A 19607-nucleotide genomic window follows, 5' to 3' on the forward strand; every position below is an offset into this window, starting at 1 on the left:
TCCTCTGGGTGCTCTGGTTTCCTCCCACAGTCCAAAGTCGTACTAGTGGTAGATTAATTGGTCTATGTAAATTGTCCCGAGATTAGGGAGAGTTTTTGATATATAGAACTGGATAAAAATATACATTACCGATTTACATTTTGAAATGTAATTTGGCTAGGATGTATTAAATATCCACCACTGCAACATTCTGTTAAACCTTCAATGCTTAAAGAACATGCAAGTTTTGTATTAATTTATAATTACTGGGAAATATATTTCTATGTAACAAGAAAGCCAAATTATTTAGATATTCCATATATAGTGTGTTTGTATCTCACAATCTTAATTGATGAATATATTCTTACATTGTGAAGGGTTACAGATCTGAACATAGAACAGTACAGGCCCTTCAGCCCATGATGTTGTGCCGACCCTTATACTCTGTCTTCCATATAACCCCCCACCTTAAATTCTCCCATATACCTGTCTAGTAGACTCTTAAATTTCACTGGTGTATCTGCCTCCACCACTGACTCAGCCAGTGCATTCCACGCACCAACCACTCTCTGAGTGAAAAACCTTCCGCTAATATCCCCCTTGAACTTCCCACCCCTCACCTTAAAGCCATGTCCTCTTGTATTCAGCAGTGGTGCCCTGGGGAAGAGGCGCTGGCTGTCCACTCTATCTATTCCTCTTAATATCTTGTACACCTCTATCAGGTCTCCTCTGATCCTCCTTCTCTCCAAAGAGTAAAGCCCTAGCTCCCTTAATCTCTGACCATAATGCATACTTTCTAAACTAGGCAGCATCCTGGTAAATCTCCTCTCTACCCTTTCCAATGCTTTCACATCCTTCCTATAGTGAGGCGACCAGAACTGGACACAGTACTCCAAGTGTGGCCTAACCAGAGTTTTATAGAGCTACATCATTTCCCAAGACTCTTAAACTCTATCCCTCAACTTATGAAAGCTAACACTCCATAAGCTTTCTTAACTACCCTATCTACCTGTGAGGCAACTTTCAGGGATCTGTGGACATGTACCCCCAGATCCCTCTGCTCCTCCACATTTCCAAGTATCTTGCCATTTACTTTGTACTCTGCCTTGGAGTTTGTCCTTCCAAAGTGTACCACCTCACACTTCCCCAGGTTGAACTCCATCTGCCACTTCTCAGCCCACTCCTGCATCCTATCAATGTCTCTCTGCAATCTTCGACAATCCTCTACACTATCCACACCACCAACCTTTGTGTCGTCTGCAAACTTGCCAACCCACCCTTCTACCCCCACATCCAGGTTGTTAATAAAAATCACGAAAAGTAGAGGTCCCAGAACAGATCCTTGTGGGACACCACTAGTCACAACCCTCCAATCCGAATGTACTCCCTCCACCATGACCCTCTGCCTTCTGCAGGCAAGCCAATTCTGAATCCACCTGGCCAAACTTCCTTGGATCCCATGCCTTCTGACTTTCTGAATAAGCCTACCGTGTGGAACCTTGTCAAATGCCTTACTAAAATCCACGTAGATCATATCCACTGCACTACCCTCATCTATATGGCTGGTCACATGCTCAAAGAAATCTATCAGGCTTGTTAGACAAGATCTGCTCTTCACAAAGCCATGCTGACTGTCCCTGATCAGACCATGATTCTCTAAATGTCCATAGATCCTATCTCTAAGAATCTTTTCTAACAGCTTTCCCACCACAGACGTAAGGGTCACTGGTCGATAATGTCAACCATTCCTCAACCTGACCTGGTGAATATCTCTACCGTTTTCCATTTGAGGAACGTTCTTGTACCTTGTGCGTTAAATTGAGGTCAGGGTCCATTTTAATCATCTCCCAGCTGCCATATCCATATTCATAGATGCCTATTAAAAGATTGGAGTCATCTTCTTTGTTCCACTCCACATCAAAATGAGCAGCTTTAGTATGACATGGGATGGTATACCTGTGGTAGCAACAAATTATATTTAAAAGCAGTACATTTAAAGACTGTACTGAAGTCCCACTACTGAAGACTAAGAAGTGAACCACATTCTAATTAAACAACTACGAAGATTGTTTACAAAAAATGTTCTCTGTACAGTACCAAACTTTTGAATTGTAACAAGCAACAGGTCTGTATTTTACTGTTCATCAAAAGCTAGAAACAACTTTTTCGTGTGCGTGGGTTGCGACGAGGGGCATTTCAGTCTTTTCAATGCAGTATCACTAAATATAACAGATATTTCAGACTTATTTTGCTACACATTCATTTTCCTGTGTGCATCTGTCTGATCTCTAGAAAGTTCCGAATCTTCTCTCAAACATGTAACTACACTGCCATTGCTAAAATGTCTAGAATTTGATTTTAATCCACAGTAAAGCAGTGACGGAGGGCAGAGACGTTAACACTTTGTATCTTTCTTGCTTAATATGTCAGGCAACTGCATGAAGGTTTTTCAGAGAATATTTTGGTGGTACGTAAAGTTACACTGTCCATGTGTTTATGACGGTCCTTCAGTTTGATAGCCCGTACAATTCAAAAGAAAGTGCATCTTCAATGCAAGTATGATTTAGAAGTACTGGCTGAGCAAGTCTTAGTGACTAGAAAACTGTACATCCCTGGAGTTCCACAGAGAATAATGTTAGTTCCTTACTTTTATGGTATATAGCAATGATTTGGATACAAGTGAAGTGGCTTTCAGCAAGTTTCCAGAAGACACTTAAATTCTTAGTGTTATTGGAATCCAATACAGTAAAGAATGAGTAGATGCATTCTGGAAAGGCAAATAGGTCAAAATTATATATTATTATATATTAACAGCAAGCATACCATACAGCTAGGGGACCAGAGGGATCACAGAGTACATGTTCTGAGGCTAGAGATATAAAATTAAGCTAGTTAAGAAGGTTCAAGAAAAATTTACCTTTATTTGTTTGTGGAACACAACATAAGTGCAGAGAAGGTCTGCAGACAATGTTAGGGATGGAGAACATTCCGAAAGATTGACTATGCTAAAGTACCTTGCTTTGGAAGAAAGGAAACTGAAGGGAGATTTAATAAAGATGTCAAAAATTATGAGACATATAATTGAGCTGAACAGGACAGACTAATTTCCAGTAAAAAAAAAGGGAAGTTACGTCGCATCCAGAGTTTCTCCGGTTAGCAGACGATTTCCCTCCACGCCTCTCTGTCATAGTGGGGAACCGCGTACGAGGCAAGTTACAGCAGTGGTTTGCCATTGCCTTCTGCCAGGTGAGTTTCCAAAGAGATTACCAGCTCGTAACCCAGCACGGATGGTAAGTGTGCAGGGCAGCCGGCTAGATTCAAACTCGGGACCTTTCGTCCCGAAGTCCGGTACTGAGTACAGATCCAAAACTGAAGAAAATGGGTTAAGTAATTGGAGGACAGCAAAGGAAAATGTCTGCATCCAACAAGCAGTGCAAGGTCCAGAATAATTACTAGAATGGCAGGTGAAGTGTAAATCTGCAATGTGTTAAAAAAAAAACTGACTGAGCATTAAGTTTACAATGTAAAGGCCTTTGAGCAAAGAGCTAGATTATGGAAACAGACAAGAGGTAATGGAAAAGTCTTTCATAAGGGTACAAGGGACAAAATAACCTCCTTTGAGCTGTAACTTCCTTTGAGTCTGAGATCTCTCAAGCTTCCTCTACTGATAGTGATACTAAAATATTAATTCAATGAAACCAACATCCGTCATTCCTTTTAAGTAGTTAATGGAATTGACACCAAATCATGAAATAAACCAGCCAGCAACAACCTTTTTTTTTAATAAAAAATCAACTTTTCCTCAAGGTATTACCAACCAGGCATATTGCCTGGGGATCTATTTTGTAAGCTTCAATATTTGGTGTATATCAAAGCTGCTTAGGAACATAAAGCATAACACAATGAAGACAATAAAACAGTTATTTAAGTCATGGATTAAATAATAAAATTCTTACTTCTTCCTATCCTCTGGATCTGGAGGAATAGATTTGTGCAAAGGTGCAAGCTCCTCTTCATGTGCAATGACGAGTTTAGCATTCACCTGAACACCTGAGATGCGGAACGTAGGACCTTTCACCTTACCACGCCTGGCAGCTGTTGCAAAATCAAAATTTCAGATGTTGTAAAGGCAAATATACTAACCAAGTGGTTAATGCATTTGTTAAATCAGATGGGGAAGAACACAGAACAGTACAGCACAGGGTCTTCGGCCTATAATGTTGTGCCAACCCTTTAACCTACTTCAAGATCAGTCTAAACCTTCCCTCCCACAGAGCCATCCATTTTTGTTTCATCCATGTGCCAATCTTAAACTACCTTAGTGTGTCTGCCCCGACTACCACTCTCCTCAGTACATTCTATACACTTGCCACTCACTGTGTAAAACAACTACCTTTGACATTCAAGAGAACAGAGAGAGAGAAAAAAAACAGGAACTATCAGAAATTCTTTACAAAACACAGCTAGGTTGTATGCATACACAATGTTTACTGAACATCAGTAGGAGTTCTCTGTTAATGAGTTAGATGGTACTTCTTACCAACAGAATGCAGGAGAAGCCCATATCCAGACCTCTCCAAGCTACTAGAAAACTCTTTCTATTTCACATTTTGCAAAACTAACTTCCCATTAATTTGAGGAGCTTGCACTGGACTTTACTGGAAAAGGTAAAAGTCATTGAAAAATGCGAAAAATAAAATTTAGGTAAGAATTAAGCCCAAAGCAGCATTGAATTAAAGTTTTAAAAAAATCCAAGGCAAAAATACCATACAACATTTGTGCATTTATCACAACAGACAACATGTAGAGAAAGGGAGTTCAGTGAGCAATAATTAGTACGTATTCAGTAACCATTTTTCCTCATTCGCAGTGTTCCCAACAATAATGAGGAAGAAGATTGACTTGTATAAAGTATCTTTCATAAAACTCAATATTTCCAAAGGTTTTTATAACTAACAAAATAATTTTGGAGGTGCAGTTCCTATCTCTATTTGGTAATCAAGGCAGCAAAGTACTTACAGCATTGTGACAAAAGCAGCTAAACATGCTTCATCAACGTTAGTCGCGGATTCAGAGAAAAATATAGCCAAAACTTCAGATAACTTTCCTTCAGTTCTTCAAATTGAGCCAGCTTTACGCCATATAGCGCGAGTACAAAAAGCAGGGAGTACTCCCTTAAAACTACAGAGGTGCTAGAAAGTTTACGAACCCTTTAGAATTCTCCCTATTTCTGAAAAAATTCGACCTAAAATGTGATCGGATCCTCACGCATCCTAAAACTAGAATAAGAGAATGCAATTAAATAAATAACACAAAAGCATTATATTTATTTAATGAGAAAAATGATCCAATATTAAATGTATTTGTTGGAAACGTATGTGAGCCTTTGCTTTCAGTAGCTGGTATGACCCTCTTGTACTGTAATAAATGCAACCAACTTTTTTGGTATCTGTTGATCAGTCCTGCACATCCGTTCAGAGGAATTTGGGCCATTCCTCCTTACAAAACTGCTTCAACTCTGGGATGTTGGTGGGCTTCCTTGCATGAACTGTTTGCTTCAGGTCCTTCCACAATAGGGTTATGATCAGGACTTTAACTTGGCCATTCAAAAACATGATACTTCTGCTTTAACCATTCTTTGCTAGACTGACTTGTGTGTTTAGGGCCATTGTCTCGCTGCATCACCCACTTTCTCCCAGTTTCAGTTCAGGGCTGGATACCCTGACATTTTCCTGTAGAGTTTGCTGGCACAATTCAGAATTCATTGTTCCATCAATGATGGCAAGCTGTCCTGGTCCCAAGTCAGCAAAGCAGACCGAAACCACGACACTGCCATCACAGATGGGATGCAGTTCTTGTGTTGGAATGCTGTGTTTACTTTTCACCAAATATAATGCTTCTCATTTAAACCAAAAAGGTCTATTTTGGACTCATCCACTCCACAGAACATTCTCCTAACAGCCTTCTGGCTTATCCACATGGTCTTTAGCACGCTCTAGACAGGCAGCAATGTTCTTCTTAGAGATAGTAGTTTTCTCCTTGCAATACTGCAATGCACGCTACTGTTGTTTAGTGTTTGCTTGATGGTAGACTCATTGACACTGACAATAGCCAATGCAAGAGAGGCCTGTAGCTCCTTAGATGTTACCCTGGGGTACTTTGTGACCTCCTGGAATATTTAACGCCTTGTTCTTGGGAGTGATTTTTGATGGTCAACCACTCCTGGTGAGAGTAACAATTGTGTTGAATATGCTCCATTTGTACACCATCTGCCTGACCTGGATTGGTGGGGCCCAAACTCTTTAGAAATGGTTTTGTATCCTTTTCCAGCCTGCAGAGCATCAACAACATTTTTTTTTCTGAGGTCCTCGGAAATCTCCTTTGATCGAGGCATGGCACACTTCCAAAAACCTGTGTGGCGAAGATTAGATTCTGATAGTGAAGACCCAGGTTTATGTTCTTCAAATAGGGAAGGGCCTCCCACACTCATCCCATTGATTGAAACACCTAACTCTAATTTCCCCATTAAATGAATGGTGATCCTAGAGGTTCACATACTTCTTCCAACAAATACGTGTAATATTGGATAATTTTTCTCAATAAATAAATGAAGTGTAATTTTTTTGATTTATATATTTAATCCGGTTCTCTCTTCTAGTTTAAGGACTTGTGTGAATATCTGATCACATTATAGGTCATATTTACGCAGAAATATAGAAAATTCTAAAGGGTTCATAAACTTTCTAGTGCCATTATATGTATTCTGAACTAGTTTTACAGCGAGACTTATACCCATGATCATTTAACTTAAATCCACAGCAGGGTTTGCTATAATGGTTCACGATCCTACTCACATAAGTTGGAAAATAGGAAATGTACACACCCGTTTTCTCCTGCCCAGTGGACTCTCGTAGAGCCTTAATGCAACCATTATGCACCATCTCTCCCAATCTCCTGAGGTCGACTTCTGACTTATCCACCAGTTCAGCATCACGAGCAATTGCTTCCAATCTATGGTAACGGATCCAATATGTTAAAAACAATAGCTTTAACAATAACAACAGGAATTCTGCAGATGCTGGAAATTCAAGCAACACACATAAAAGTTGCTGGTGAACGCAGCAGGCCAGGCAGCATCTCTAGGAAGAGGTACAGTCGACGTTTCAGGCAGACACCCTTCGTCAGGACTAACTGAAGGAAGAGTGAGTAAGGGATTTGAAAGGGGGAGGGGGAGGGGGAGATCCAAAATGACAGGAGAAGACAGGAGGGGGAGGGATGGAGCCAAGAGCTGGACAGGTAATAGGCAAAAGGGATACGAGAGGATCATGGGACAGGTGGTCCGGGAAGAAAGGACAGGTGATGAAGCCACACTCAGGTTGGAGGAACAACACCTTATATTCTGTCTGGGTAGCCTCCAACCTGATGGCATGAACATCGACTTCTCTAACTTCCGCTAAGGCCCCACCTCCCCCTCGTACCCCATCTGTTACTTATTTTTACACACATTCTTTCTCTCACTCTCCTTTTTCTCCCTCTGTCCCTCTGAATATACCTCTTGCCCATCCTCTGGGTCCCCCCCACCCCCGTCTTTCTTCCCGGACCTCCTGTCCCATGATCCTCTCGTATCCCTTTTGCCAATCACCTGTCCAGCTCTTGGCTCCATCCCTCCCCCTCCTGTCTTCTCCTATCATTTTGGATCTCCCCCTCCCCCTCCAACTTTCAAATCCCTTACTCACTCTTCCTTCAGTTAGTCCTGACGAAGGGTCTCGGCCTGAAACGTCAACTGCATCTCTTCCTAGAGATGCTGCCTGGCCTGCTGCGTTCACCAGCAACTTTGATGTGTGTTGTTTTAACAATATTTTACCAATACTCTGCTAATAGAAGTCATGAGCAATGCATTTCAAATATAACATGGTTTAACTATATTTTCTAGTTTAAATTGAACAGTAACTGGTAGCATACCTATCCAGAGGTCCACCAAACTTCTTGTAACTCTTGATAAACCTAACAAATACAAAGCAGCATTCACTAAACTGACAATGCATTAAAAGTGAATCAATGCTTAACCATCAACATTTCAAGACAAAAAACCAAATGGGTACAAAGCACTTCTTAAACTGTGCTTCATGTGATGCTATTGCATATAATCGTAGCTCACCCACAATGTCATTACCATTCAAGGTAATAAGAATTTAATTCAAATGTGCTTATACCAGCCTTCACAATCCAATTTTGAGTTGCAGGTGTACTGAAGGAGTGATTTTTCAACATTCACTCACTAATTTATATATATTTTTAGTTTGTTAAGTTTTATTTTAGAGGTACAGAACAGTAACAGGTCCTATCAGCCCATTGAGCTTAAGGCACCTAATTACACCCATGTGATCAATTAACCTACGAACCCATATTTCTTTGGAATGTGGGAGGGAACTGGAGCACCCAGAGGAAAATCATGAGTAGAACGTACAAACTCCTTACAGACACTGGCAGAATTGAACCTGGGTCACTGGCGCTGAAATAGCATATGCTAGCTGTCATTTCACAATGTAATATCTGTTACGAGAAAATTTTCCCTTTAGTCCAACATAGCCAAAAGCCAATTCAGTATTTAATTGTTGGTTCAGGAAAAAATTAGATGTTCTTTTATTTTTCAGGTTATTTAGACCACACATCCTTTAACAAAATGAGATGCTGCACACATGACAAATCATTTGTTGTACATTAAATATAGATGTTTACTTGAGCAAGCCTCCAAACCATAAATATTTCATTATGAAATCTTTGGAGTTTTGTGGTTACAAGTAAACATTTTTATTGTGCTGACCAGTCTGATCTATATTTAAAGCATACCTTCGAATCTCAGCATCACTAAACCCTTTAATATTTTCACGAGGAATTGTCCGAGGTCTTCCACGTTTTTTAGGTCGCTTCCCTTCAGAAATTGAGTCACTGTCAGACTCTGAAGACCGTCTTCTTCTTCGCCTTCCTTCACTTCCATTAAAGCTTATCTGAAGTAGAAAAAACAGCACAAATAAAATTCAAAAACACAAGAAACTCTGCAGTTGCAGGAAATCCACAGCAACACACAAAATGCTGGAGGAAATCAGCAGGTCAAGTGGCATCCATGGAAATGAACAATCAACATTTTGGGCTGAGACCCTTCTTCTGGACTGGAAAGGAAGGAGGAAGGAGACAGAATAAAAAGGTGGGGGAGGAGGAGGGTAGCTAGAAGATAGATGAAGACAGGTGGGTGGGAAAGATAAAGGGTTGGAGAGGAATAAATCTGTAAGAGAGTCTTTAGGACAAAGGAAAGGAGAGAGGCCTAGGAAGGTGGGAAGAGGTAAGAGGCCAGAGTGGGGAACAGAAGAGAGAAAGGGAAGGGAATTATGCCATCAGGTTGGACATAACCTAGACGGAATATGAACCATTGCTCCACCACCCAGAGGGTGGTCACATCGCAGATTGACATGTCAGAACAGGAATGGTGATAGGAATTAAAATGGTTGGCTACTGGGAAATTCTGTTTCTGGTGAATGGAGCGGAGGTGCTCGACGAAGTGTCCCCCAATTTCTGTTGGGTCTCACCGATGTAGAAGAGGCCACATCAGGAGCACCAGATACAAAAGGTGACCCCAACAGATTCCTATGTGGTGTGGCTTCACCTGCAAGGACAGTCTGAGATTCTAAATGGAGGCCAGGGAGGAGGTACATCAAGAGGTACAGCATTCTATCACTTGTGTGGATATGCAGCCAGAGGGAGATTAGTTTGGAGGGACGAATGGACAAGGGATCACGGAGGGAATGATCCCTGAAGAAAGCAGTGACTGGGGGGTGGGGGAAGGTAAAGATGTGTTTGGTGATGGGATCCCATTGAAAGTGGCAGAAGTTGCAAAGAATGATGTGCTGGATGTGGAGGCACATGGGATGGTAAGTGAAGACAACAGGAACTCTTGATAAAATTAAATGTTTCATGCAACTTTACTAAATATGAATAATAAATTGCAGCCCTGAAAATATGCAGCATTTGTAATAAAACATTAGCATTGTTTTCCACTTTACAAATAAGCCACAGGGAACGTCTTGTGTATGGCTTGTTTATGACTGTATGAATTATTGATGAAAGGAATGAAGATTACAGTGCATTATATGCTCCTGCAATACACTTTTCAGATCTAAGATGACTACAATGTGGTGTAATCATAAAATTTCATTTTTGAGAACTTACTGTACTGAGAAGACGCTCCTACAAAAAAAATGTACATATACAAATGGTATACATTGGTTGCATACCAGTTCAGATGTTCAATTCTATTACATCACCCTGATCAGTTTCTGTCTATCTGCCATTGTTCCTGGGAAATGGTGCCATCTAGTGGTAAAAATAATCACCACAAACTAATGTGTACAGAAAATCATCAGCAATTTTAAGGAAACCTTTGGGAACAGAGTTGGCTAATTAATCTCTCAAACTTCTTCAAATGCTACTGAGAACATGACTGATCTATGACCCAACTTGAAAAAGCCACCTTTATCTCAAAGTGCACCTATTTCCTCTCTTCCACTTTTTCTTGTGTTTGAAAACTATTTCTTTTAAAAGCATTCATGTTCCAAAGACAACTGCTTTACCATCTTATTATAGCTGCCCGAGCTGCAGAATATTTCCAAGATTTTCTGTTTTTCCCAAGAAACGGCATCACACTCTTGCAGTAGGTATGTTAACTAGCAACAGTGGATTTACATCCTAACCAGCACTGCTATTTTAACAAGCAGTATATTCTGATAAACTTTGGGTTGAAGGTGGCATTGAATTGGGAGCATCGTCATTCCTGAGTAAGGTTCCAACAGAGCACTTCAAAAGAATGGGCAAGTTGTGAAGAACTTCAAATTATCAAGTATTAGCTAGTTTCCTGCTGGGTTATCGTTTCTTTCACTGCAGTTTTGTGGGTTTTTTTGATGAAGTCAGTGACTGCAAATGCTCAAATACAAGCTTGTCATTCAACCGTATACATGTATATCACCCAATGAAACAATTCCTCTGGACCAAAATGCACAAACAATTCATATAACTCACACACAACACAAAGTAATAATTACCACAAATAAATTAAATGAAATATATTTCACAAGACTGTCATTTAACTCTTCGAGAAAGAAAAATCACGGGAGAAGTCACTTGGAAAGAGATTTACAAAGTGAAGTAAATGCAGAATAGGTTTTAAAAAAACAAATTGCGCTTGATTAATTTGAATTTCATGATGAGCGAGGAGGTTTTTCATGAGAAGGTTCAAAGGGTGAAACTTGTGGATATGGACTTTCAAAATAGAACAAAATAGTACAGCACATTGCAAAGACTTCAGACCACAATGTTGTGCTGACCTTTTCACCAACTTGACAATCAATCTAATCCCTCCCTACCACATGGCCCTCCAATTTTTCTTTCATCTATGTGCGAGCCTCAGACAGTAAGTGTCTCTTAAATGTCCCTAATATGTCGGCCTCTACCACTCCTGACAAGGCGTTTCACATATACCACTGTGCAAAAAAAACTACACCTGACAGCCCCTCCTACACATTCCTCCAATCACTAAAATGTTTAAAAAAGTAACATATTTCAAGCTTGCTAACAAAATTGAAGACTGTATGAAAGGGGCAGTGAGGCACAAGTAAAAGAAAGCTGAAGAAAAGGAACAGTAGAAGTGACAGTTGCTTTCCCACACAGTTGTGTATAGGTGTGTCAGCCAGGGTAATCGTTAAGCCCAATCCTCTTTATGATGCGCACAGCCCAGGCGATGGTATATAGGGCATAATTTTGAAGTCTCAGGGATAAACCACAGAAACATCAATGGTGAGCAGGATAGTAACACAAACTTAAAATAGGTGGGCAAATTACAGATGAAATTTGGAAGTGCTACAGTAAACTTTAGAAAGAATGACCATGGCTTGAAGGAATACACAGAAGACTTACCAGATTGATATCATGATTCATACTATGTGAAGAGATGACAGAAAATAAGACTTCTCCATGATTCAGAAGTCGTATCACATTTGATACAGTAAGTAAATATTCCCAGTATTTCATGAGTTGGTAGAGATTACAGGTTTATGGTAAATTACAAAAGAATAAGAGCCAACAGGAAAAAAACTAAACTACACTTTTTACAATTCTTTGCTGGAAAGAACTGCTTGGAAGTATGCTACGGGCAAATTCAATAATAATATTCAAGAGCATTAGATAAACATGAATATTTATATATGATTAAATGTCTGTAGGGCTATAAAAATGGAACAGGGGAATGGGACTAATTAGAAAAGCTCACTGAAGAGATGCAATTGATGTCCTTCTGCGTCATACCATTATACGATTCTATGCAGGATTGGTCCAGTTAAGAATGAAAATGATAGCCTATTAAATTAAACCAAGAACATTTACCGACATTTCTGCACCCAAAGATCCTTTGGATGAGTAAGATAAGACGTTGAAAATGCTTTATTAGTTATATCTACACTCATTTTACTCCAAGGTGGAAAACCTGTTAGTCTATGTAATGTTTACATATGATATTCTTCCATCTTTCAGAAGAGATTAGGCACTGAGCATTATTCACACCATGTAACCAACAGGATAACAATAAATTACTTAGCCTCCTGTATACAATCTCAAATAGTCAACCTTGTGGGATGTAATGTGCTATGAAGAGTTTGATTTCTTTTATTAGATTAGAAATTTAAATTGAATATACCTGTTTGGCACAATTGCGCATTCGAGGAAGCAAGTAGATCTCTTCAAGTTCTTTCTGTCTTTCTTCTTCCTCCATCCTTCTTCGCTGTGCTTCTGGAATGATGTCATCCCAGTCCCTGTTATTGCGCTGAGGCTCAAGGTCATCATCCATTGTTGAAAAGTTTGCCACCTATGGTGAGAAAAGTAATCTCCAGAAAACCTTGTACAAGAGCATATAATAATTAAAAATAAGCTGGGGGGGGGGGGGGGTGTGCAGTAAGGTAACAGTAACTGTTGATGGCAACACACAAAATGCTGAAGGAACTCAGCAAGTCAGGCAACATCTGTAGAGAGGAATATGGTGTCAATGTTTTAGGCTGAGACTCTTCATCAAGACTAGAAAAGGGAAAGACTAGGTAGAATAAGAAGGTGGGGGAAGAGAAAGGAGTACAAGCTGGCTGGTGATAAGTGAGCTGGAAGGTGATCAGTGAAAGAGGTAAAGGGCTGAAGAAGGAATCTGATATTAAAGGAGGGTGGACCATGGGAGAAAGCTAAGGAGGAGGGGCACCAGAGGGAGGTACTAGGCAGGTGAGGAGAAGGGGCAAGATGGGGGCCAGTATGGGGAATGGGGAAAGAGAGGAAGGAGAGAGGGCCAGCTGAGGAAGTGTGGTCGAAGCTTGTTATTTGTAACCCATCAGGTTAAAGTAGATTTAAATAGATGAAAGAAGATAGGGAAGAGGAGGAGGTAGAAAAATCTGGAACTGTGAGTTAATGCTAGTTACAAAACAGGATTGATAGTTTCATCAAATATATGAAATACAAGAAAATAGTGGTAATGACCATGAGCAACTGTGTAAATCAGGGGGTTCACAATCTTTTTTATGCCATGGACCAATACCATTAAGCAAGGGGTCCATAGACATCTGGTTGGGAACCCCTGGAAAAGAAAAGTGAAATGGTACTAGTTGACAACTTTGCATTAGAACTGACCAATACTAATACAGGTGAACATTCACTTGTCCTACTACCTGTAATCCGGTTCCTTCGGTAATCTGCACGGATTACAAATTTTCCGCGCAACTGTAATTTCAAATTTTCCGGGCCACCGTACCAATCTGCTGCGCGTTGTTTTGGTTACGCTAGATCTGCTCACATGTTGGTGTGCTCTTGTAAGCATAGACAGGCAATTCCTGCTTGTTTTCCTGCATTTATTAATGTCATTTGCGTGAGGCGCGGCTGCCTGGCACCTGCCCTTCTCACCCGCCAGCGGTGGGGGAGCAGGCGCGCTCCGGGTCGGTCCGCCTTCTTGCCTGCTTGCTGACAGTCGCGCACTGCCCTCCGGTGTCGCCCGGCCGGCGCTCCATTCTCTTCTGCCTACAACCTCAGATCAGACTTGATGACCCACTGAATTTAAGCATATTACTAAGCAGATTCCCTCAGTAACTGCGAGTGCAATGTAGCCTTTGGGGTAGCTGCAAGTCTGTGTCTTTGCTATTGCTTAGCTCACGCTTGAGTGCTGGTAGTGGGTGCGCTTTCATTTTTTGCTGGTGGGGAGGAGAATTTCCTTTTAGTTCACATTTCCATCAACAGTGCTTCAAGTATGATGGTTTCAGCAACACTTACTTCTCCTGTTCTCATTTATCTACTTTCATCCCTTCTGTGATTAAGAACCCTCTCTCAGCTGGCATGAACACCATTTGCACTAGTCTCTGTTGGTCTACACTCAATCACAGACATTCTTTTTGCTTTCTCTACCCTTCCCATCTCTGTACAATTGAAAACATGTTTGATTTCCAACATGTTCTTATTCTCATGGAAGGTCATTGACCCAAAGCATTTACTCCATTACTCTCTCCAGTGATGTTGCCTGACCTGCTGAGTATCTTCAACATCTACTGTTTTTATTTCAGATGTCCAACATATGCAGAGTTTGCTTGTTAAAGAAATAAATCCTGGCTAAATCTTTTGCAGTTAATTACATTTATAATACTCAGTTATACCTGGTAGGAAATGCCAAAGTAATTTTTGCTTTACTGTTTTGGTCGGGTGATCTCATTTCATGAATAAATCTCTATCAGACAGGTACTAAATAAATTTCAAAATGCACAGGTCAGCAAGTGCAGGTGAATGTAATAATAAAAGCTCCTCAGTACCTTGAACTGGGATAGCAGCTCCTCCCCAACAGTGGTAGGCCCCTGTTCATTCTCATGGGTTTCAGCACGACAAAGGATTTCATCAATATCCATTTCCTGCAATTAAAATTTGCCTATAATAATTGTTCATAATGTGTTCATTCTGTATATTATATTTCAATAATATGTCCTAAACTTTAAAAAAAAAGACTGGTGCTTTCCCAGTGCATATGATAAATAAACTCTTCTCGGGCTTCCACCCAGTACAGGGTATTGATTGTAACTGACGTTTCTATGACAAACTCTGCAATCTTCATCAGGGATGATGCTGGCCAGGTATTTATACCCCAGTTATCCATCCCTCCCGACTGGTTAGTCATCATCCAATGAAGTTTCTGCTGTACCAGCTTGTTTACAATCAAATTCCAGTTCTGACTTAGAGCGAGATCCCAAGCATCATCCCTGATGAAAGATGACAGAGTTTGTCATTGAAACATTACCCGTACCCGCCTGTAAACCCAAGAGTTTGTATATCCTTAACTATCTTGAGACATTAATCTTCATTCAATATCCCTACAAATCTTACAATGGAAATATTGAGGCAGATTAAAACAGCTTTAAGATACTGGAGAGGAAACAAGTGTGGTTCCAATGAAATCCTAAAATAACTCCTTAAACTTCTGCTTAATTTTACCTCAAATAAATAAGAATCTAATCATAGTTTGAAATTTGAGCCAGACTTTCTTCTACATTGATTTCACTATAAGCATTTACCTTCTCACTGCATGTGGATAAGAATTTAATGCTCAAGGCAACTTAAAGTCTCAAGAACTGATAAGAGGAGGTAAATTTTCTGGTAAGTGGGTTTATTAGTTACCAATTATTCGATCATTTATCTACAAGGTTCAACATTGCCAGTCTTCCAAAAGCATCTAATCCAAATGTACTGCTCTAGTAACACATGCCTCATCAGATCAAGCAACTTCAAGACTCTGTTTTAAACAGACCTCTTATGAATATCTTCCTCTCACACTACTGATATCTACCACTGATGTCTGTAAGCATCTGAATAAACACCTTTAATCCAAATCTTCATTCACTGGCAACTATAAATTGCAAATCTTTTATTGGGAGTCCAACACCTTTTACATCAAGCACATGGCAAACTTCATTACTGTCTGAGTTTGGCATCTAAATTTCCTGCACCTAGAAAACTTTTCTTAAAAGGAGAATAGTCTCACTGCAATGGTCACAAGTGGTAGTTTATCCAATCACAAGCGAGAGAAAATCTGCATGTATCCCAACCATATCTCTTCCATTTTGAGCACGTCTGCCCTCACCCCATCCTCCTCCCACCCCACTAGGGATAGAGTTCCTCTTGTCCACCTAACACCCCACCAGCCTCCACATCTAGCACGATTCTGCAAAACTTCCACTGCCTCCAACGGGATCCCACCACCAAGCAAACTTTTCCCTTCTGCCCATTTTCTGCTTTCCGCAGGGATTGCTCCCTACATGACTCCCTTGTCCATTTGTTCCCCCCCGCCCATCTCCCTCCTGATATTTATCCCTGCAAGTGGAACAAGTGCTAAACCTGCCCCTACACCTCCTCCCTCACTACCATTCAGGGCCCCAAACAGTCCTTCCAGGTGAGGTGACACTTCACCTGAGAGTCTGTTGGAGCCATCTACTGTATCCCATGCTCCCAGTGTGGCCTCCTATATATCGGTGAGTCCCAACATAGATTAGGAGACTGCTTCGTTGAGCACCTATGCTCTGCCTGCCAGAAAAAGCAGGGTCACCTAGTAGCCACCCATTGTAATTCCACTTCCCATTTCCACTCCGACATGTCAATCCATGGCCTCCTCTACTGTCATGATGAAGCCAAACTCAGGTTGGAGGCACACCTTATATTCCGTCTGAGTAGCCTACAACCTGATGGCATGAACTTCTCTAACTTCCAGTAATGGCCACTCCCTCCCCCTACATCATTCCCCATCCCCTTTTCCCTCTCTCACCTTATCTCCTTACCTGCCAATCACCTCCCTCTGGTGCTCCTCCCACTTTTCTTCCCTCCATGGCCTTTAGTCTATCCGATTCCCCCTTCTCCAGCCCTGTATCTCTTTCACCAATCAACTTCCCAGCTCTTTACTATACCCCCTCCCCCCTCCCAGTTTCACCTATCACCTTGTGTTTCTCCCTCCCCTCCCAAATCTGACTCCTCATCTTTTTTTCCTCCAGTCCTGCTGAAATGTCAATTGTACTCTTTTCCGTAGATGCTGCCTGGCCTCTAGCATTTTGTGTCTGTGGCTTGGTAGTGCTGTGCCTGACCTATGAAGGAAAAACTCCCCAAAGGCAGATGGTAAAGAAACATTCTCTGATGACATTGAAGATGACTAAATTTGCTCTAGATTCCACAGTGACCCAGTAATCATTGGATACCAGGACAGAACTGATTAAAAACCCCACCCTGAAGTCAGTATTTTCAAGGAACAAGTCATCAACTCAGCAGAGCCAAGTTTATGATTACAATCAAAAAAAAAATTCAGACCGAAATAGAATACTGGATGAGAGGTCTGACAGAGCTCAAAAGCAATCAAGTTTGCTAACTAGAGTCAAACAACAGGAATTCTGCAGATGCTGGAAATTCAAGCAACACACATAAAAGTTGCTGGTGAACGCAGCAGGCCAGGCAGCATCTCTAGGAAGAGGTGCAGTCGACGAAGTCTTCAGGTCTGACGAAGGGTCTTGGCCTGAAACGTCGACTGCACCTCTTCCTAGAGATGCTGCCTGGCCTGCTGCGTTCACCAGCAACTTTTATGTGTGTTGCTAACTAGAGTTACTGCTGATCATAGAGAACTACTGTAATATGCTTAAAATAGTACGATTAATTAAACATTTACATCATCCTTCTCAGCACTGATGACACCATCCTCCTGGGAAAAAGTTCTGAAAGAACTGACTGACCATTACTAAAGCCTCTGAAATGGTATACTGGTGATCTGGCTGTGGATCAAATGCCGTCATGAATCTATGACAACCTTGCAAAAGATCCTGTTGTGGCTGCAAAGGCCATTGAATTGTCCACAAATAGCTTAGAAAGGCATTATAACTATTTATCTACCTGTGGTTCTTGCTCCTCTCCTTCTGGTTCTTTGAAAAGCTCCTCGGCTCCAAACTTCAAGATAGCTGCCAGTTCTTCTTTATTAAATGGAGTTGAACTGGAATGATCAAAAATGTTTTGAGAAAATCAGAGTAACTAATCACATTCAATGTGTGAACACATTGTATTTATCTGAAAATAAAACAATTCCAGAACACAATCTTCAGCATCTTTGGAATCTAAAATTCCACGGATACGAGAAAATGACTACTACAAGAATTTAACTACATCTACAAGGATGATATCTGGTCACAAGAAAATTGAATTTCACAAGCCCATACTTGCATTTACATTAAATATTACTGTTAACAGACGATAATGCTTTGACAGAAAAAAAACATGGTATTTGTTTTATTCGTACCTTTGAATTTTTAAACATTTTTAAATAATTGAAATTATTATTAAACAGCTTGGTAAACTTACAATATTTGTGATATTAGGTCTACAGCTTTCCTAATGATTTGAGTGCACAGAAGAGCATTTCCAAATTTGAAAATGAAAGGAAAACTTGGTGCCATAAAATACATCAAAGCAGCGTGCTGGTGGAAAGGGTTTCAAGGTCACAGATGATATAATATTGCAAAAAACAATTAAAGTGACATTAGAAAATTCCTTTTTAAATACAGCATATTGTTAGGGTCTGGGTGTTTTGCTGCCTAGAGTAGCAATGGCATCAGAAGCAATTCTAGTGGTGAAAAGGGGAATTAAAAATAGAATTTAGAGTACTATGTGCAGAGGGGCTAGAATTCCTAGATTGCTCATGCATTTTACCTGTCTGGACTTGAGACAAAAAATGCCTCTTATCATGCTGACACCATACTTTATATTCCTCCATCAATATAATTTAAGTTCGGACTACTCACTCGATTATCAAAATGTCTATACAAATCCCTTGGAATCCATACTTTATGGTCAATCTGTGGTTTGGGGTCACATCAGAAATTAAATGGACACACTTAGTTTTCACAGAACTGAATGGTGGTGGAGATGGTGATGGTATAGCTAATCTCATGAAAAGTTACTTGGTAAATTCACATCTCTTGGTACACAACTCTCTTTTGTTCTGGTGAGTAAATACAAATTTACTCATAGATTTTACTACCCAAAAACTATCCAGCTTGTCAACCATTTAACGAAGCCCTGTAAATAAATTGTGAGAGACCTTAGGAAAGCCTGTTTATTTGAAGTTTGCTCTTCAATGGGATATAACAAAGTAATATTCAAACCAAGTTATTTTTGCTGGACAGCTTACAAAGCTAATTAGATGACATCTGAATGGTCTACCACCTTAAAGCACAAGGAAGACAACGCAGTTTTCAATCCTGAGCACTGTGTTTTGTGCAATTAGGATACCTGAAGTAGTTTACTACAATAGAAAGAAATATTAAACGCCCCAGACAACTTTCTTATATTTATTTTTAATTGCTCCTGGACAATAAACCTCCAAATATCCCAAGAACAGAGTAAACAACCAAAAGTGCCTAGATCAACATGGCTGAATATCCTGCTGTGCACTTTTCTCTCCCAACATGGCACATATGTATTGTTTTTGATCAGCTAATTAAAGAAGCAGACTCAATAGTCTGCAGGTGTTTCTGTCGGGCAGGGGAGGTTTG

General features: G+C 40.4%; 1 protein-coding gene across 1 annotated transcript in view; it reads right to left on the minus strand.

The window, feature by feature from the left end:
- Window positions 1-19607, minus strand: part of chd1 (chromodomain helicase DNA binding protein 1) — a 122532-nt gene that overhangs the window by 16639 nt on the left and 86286 nt on the right. The window contains exons 21-28 of the mRNA XM_072281322.1: window positions 17953-18049; window positions 14850-14945; window positions 12719-12886; window positions 8830-8987; window positions 7942-7983; window positions 6863-6990; window positions 3936-4074; window positions 1785-1935 (exon numbers count right to left, since the gene is read on the minus strand). Of these exons, the coding sequence (XP_072137423.1) occupies window positions 1785-1935; window positions 3936-4074; window positions 6863-6990; window positions 7942-7983; window positions 8830-8987; window positions 12719-12886; window positions 14850-14945; window positions 17953-18049 (979 nt within the window). The remainder of the gene's footprint in view (window positions 1-1784; window positions 1936-3935; window positions 4075-6862; window positions 6991-7941; window positions 7984-8829; window positions 8988-12718; window positions 12887-14849; window positions 14946-17952; window positions 18050-19607) is intronic.

Source organism: Mobula birostris, chromosome 17, assembly GCF_030028105.1.
Source record: "Mobula birostris isolate sMobBir1 chromosome 17, sMobBir1.hap1, whole genome shotgun sequence".
Lineage (NCBI taxonomy): Eukaryota > Metazoa > Chordata > Chondrichthyes > Myliobatiformes > Myliobatidae > Mobula > Mobula birostris.